At 26.0% G+C, this 3,101-nt stretch overlaps 1 protein-coding gene across 1 annotated transcript; it reads right to left on the reverse strand.

The window, feature by feature from the left end:
- Positions 1-252: 252 nt before the first annotated feature.
- On the reverse strand, positions 253-2,716 carry LOC145828895 (kelch-like protein 41a). Its single transcript, XM_082936641.1, has 4 exons — positions 2,578-2,716; positions 1,528-1,631; positions 507-1,068; positions 253-332 (listed from the first exon to the last, which is right to left on the reverse strand). The coding sequence occupies exons 1-4, from the start codon at positions 2,714-2,716 to the stop codon at positions 253-255; spliced, it is 885 nt and encodes a 294-aa protein (XP_082792767.1).
- Between the last annotated feature and the right edge of the window lie 385 nt (positions 2,717-3,101).

The raw sequence follows: 3,101 nt of genomic DNA on the forward strand, positions 1-3,101 counted from the left end.
TAAAGCACAAGTATGCTGTTGAATAACGTAAACATGATTCAGAACAATAAATAACTGCAATAATTTTCGGTTGCTCCTGAAATTACTATATCACAAACAACAACTTTATAAATAAAAGATTTAATTTATTGCGAGACATATATATATATTTATGCAAGTATCTAACTTGAGTTAGCTATGAACCATTATCTGGTGTATTTAAAAGGAAAGTATCACATGTTCAGCAACATCTTATATTGCTGTTATTTGTTTTTACTGAGGTACTTTGACACAACTAAAGTTTGATAGATCTGTACTTATTTCACAAGGTTCTTCTGACCAACTGTCATTTTCTACATCATAAATAAAACAAGTATTCTTTCTACTTTTGTATACAAAAAGTTTGTCACCAATCGAAATTACGGTATCTGAGTAATCTAAGTAGCGTGAAAAGCAATCATCAGGCGATTTAAGTAAAAAAAATATTTTACTAATCGAATCATAAACTTCACAGGTTTTCGTTAAACCTCCAAACATATACAATTTGTTTTTAATGGCTACTGATTTATGTTGAGCCCTCTCTTCAATCATGTTAGGCATGCTGCTCCATTCATTAGCTATATGATCATAAGCTTCAACAGTATTCAGTGTACCAAAGTTATTTCCACCGGAAACAACAATCTTTCCTTCAAATACTGCACACGCTGAACAGCCTCTTGCTACGTTCATTTCAGCTATTTCATTCATGCTAAAATCTGCTGCTTTGAATATAAAACAAGAATCAAGTGATCTCCCTTGAGTATATCCTCCTAAAACATAAGCGTTCCCCATAAAAGAACAAGCACAAAAATTAACATATTCATCGGGCATATATCCTACAACTTTCCAAGCGTTATTATTAACTGAATATTTTTCAATAGACATTATACATTCATAATCATCATTACAGCCACCAAATACAAAAAGTTCACCTTTTATGCAAGCTACTTCTGACCATTGTCTGCCTTCTTCAAGTTGAGGTAAACTAGTAACATTGTTATGATTGTTTGCTTCAATACTATACACATCACGAATAACAGTACCATTCTTCTAACCCCCACATACAATCATATCAAATTTATTCTGGTTACAATACCTAACAACATTTTGAAAACTTTTGGTATGAGAGTTTTTACTTATTTCTAAAATTATTTCATTTATAAAAGCACTATCGTCAATATAACTTAATACATCTTTCAAAACATAATTCAAAGCAGGAACCGATAAGAAAGATAGACGTATCTTCAAAAAAAGATTTTTTGCATATTTATTACGTTCTTTGTTGTAACCTAGCCAGGAAACTACTGCGTTAAAGATTTCCATTTCTGAGTCTATGTTAAGTTCATTGCTTGACAATATTTTTGAAATACGTTTGAAGTCTAATTCTAAAAATGACGTATTATCAACAATCATTGAAAAACATCGTTCAATAAATTTAAACGAACTATTAGATAAGATTGATGAATTAAAGTATTGATAAAAATAGTAAATAGCTACAACATTTTTAACATTAAGTTCATCATCGACACGTTTGCAAATTTCTTTTTCTTGTTCTTCACTTAACAAAATTTTGTTTTCTTTTGAAGATGATATGATATATGATGTCAGGTCTCCTACAATATAATTGAGTTTTAGTTTAAATTTATTATATACACAATATACTTTATACTAAATATGTTCATTTGTTTAGAGAATATTCTACTAGAAAATAAAATTTAAATGATTTTATTATGGTAGAATTTCTTATTACTTCAATATTAGCTTAGATATAAAACTCTGAATTGTTTCTATGAAAACATAAAATAAATTTCAATTATTAAAAAGTATTGTATCAATAATTTTGTTTGTATTTCACAGTACGTTATTATAAGTAAAAAAATATTTTGTTTTACAAACTTTAAGGTTCGGTAGATAAAAATATCCCTTTGGTTTACTTTTGCTTAAGATTAGATTAAATTTTATCTTGTAACTTGGAATTTGGTTATAGCAATCCCTTTTACGAGTACAATAATATGTACATTATTTACTTTAAATTTAAACAACACAATATTAATTTAGTTGTCAGTAAAAGTATCGGTAGTTTTTAATTAGTCTGGTTTTTTCAATACAGTTTAATTATCATGCTAAATGCAAAGTAAAGTTGTAAATAGATTAGAAACTAACAGCTAAAGATCTAGTATAATATATCAAAAAGAATAAATAACTTATTTAATCTTTTTGTCTACTAAACTTGTTGAGCTTTAGATATCTAACTTAAATTTTTAAATAACTACTAGTTCTAATTGCTAATTTACTATTATGTGTTTATGATACTCATTGTACAGTTTTAAAAAATATAAATACTAAATGATAAAAAGTGTTAAATTAAACAAATGAAATATTATATGAAACTTTTGAAAATTTTAGATCTGGCACTGAAAAAAAAATACTTAGCTTCTTACTTCACAAAAAAAGGTCGTTTAAAATTAAATAGCACAGAATTATAATAATCTTAAACAAAAAGTAACTTTTATTCAAACTTTTTTCTATTTTAAAACGTTATTCAGAAAAATCTCTAACCTGGTTGAACCTCCCCTTTTGAGGTTTTTAATTGTTCTTCAGACGTCAAATACTTTTTTCTACATAGCTCACTAAAGTCACACAGTTGCTTATTTGTGCTAGATAATCTACGCTTTTTCGGATGAAAATCTTCATACATTATTTTCTTTTCCACTTTGCTATTATAACACTTTGTTCCAATTGAAACTTGGGTGTCGTTTAAGGTATTTTTATTAATAAATAATTAAGTTATTTCTAAAATATATGATGATAAGAGGTGTATACTTTAAAATTTAATTTTAAAATTACTATCTTCTTGAAATTGATTAGTTCCAAAAAGTCATTCTTTTGTAAACTTAACATAAATTCTTAATTTTAGAAACAAAATGTATTTGTAGAAACATTTACATAAATATAGAAATGTATTAAGATTATAAAACAAGATAGCTTTTGTACTTATATAAGAAAATTAATTACTAGATTTTAGAAAAAAATAATTATATATTTATATGTTTTACATTAATTTGTTTATCAAAAACAAATGA

This window comes from Thalia democratica, chromosome 2 (assembly GCF_965202585.1).
Source record: "Thalia democratica chromosome 2, ktThaDemo2.hap1.1, whole genome shotgun sequence".
Lineage (NCBI taxonomy): Eukaryota > Metazoa > Chordata > Thaliacea > Salpida > Salpidae > Thalia > Thalia democratica.

Bases quoted from the DNA above. Each gene is read 5' to 3' on its own strand.
- LOC145828895 (XM_082936641.1), bottom strand. From the start codon at position 2,716: ATGTATGAAGATTTTCATCCGAAAAAGCGTAGATTATCTAGCACAAAT. The intron at 1,069-1,527 runs GTTAAAAATGTT...TGTGGGGGTTAG, and splicing joins GTGTCGATGATGAACTTAAT to AAGAATGGTACTGTTATTCG. The intron at 333-506 runs GTTTAACGAAAA...TTTATGATGTAG, and splicing joins CAAATTGTATATGTTTGGAG to AAAATGACAGTTGGTCAGAA.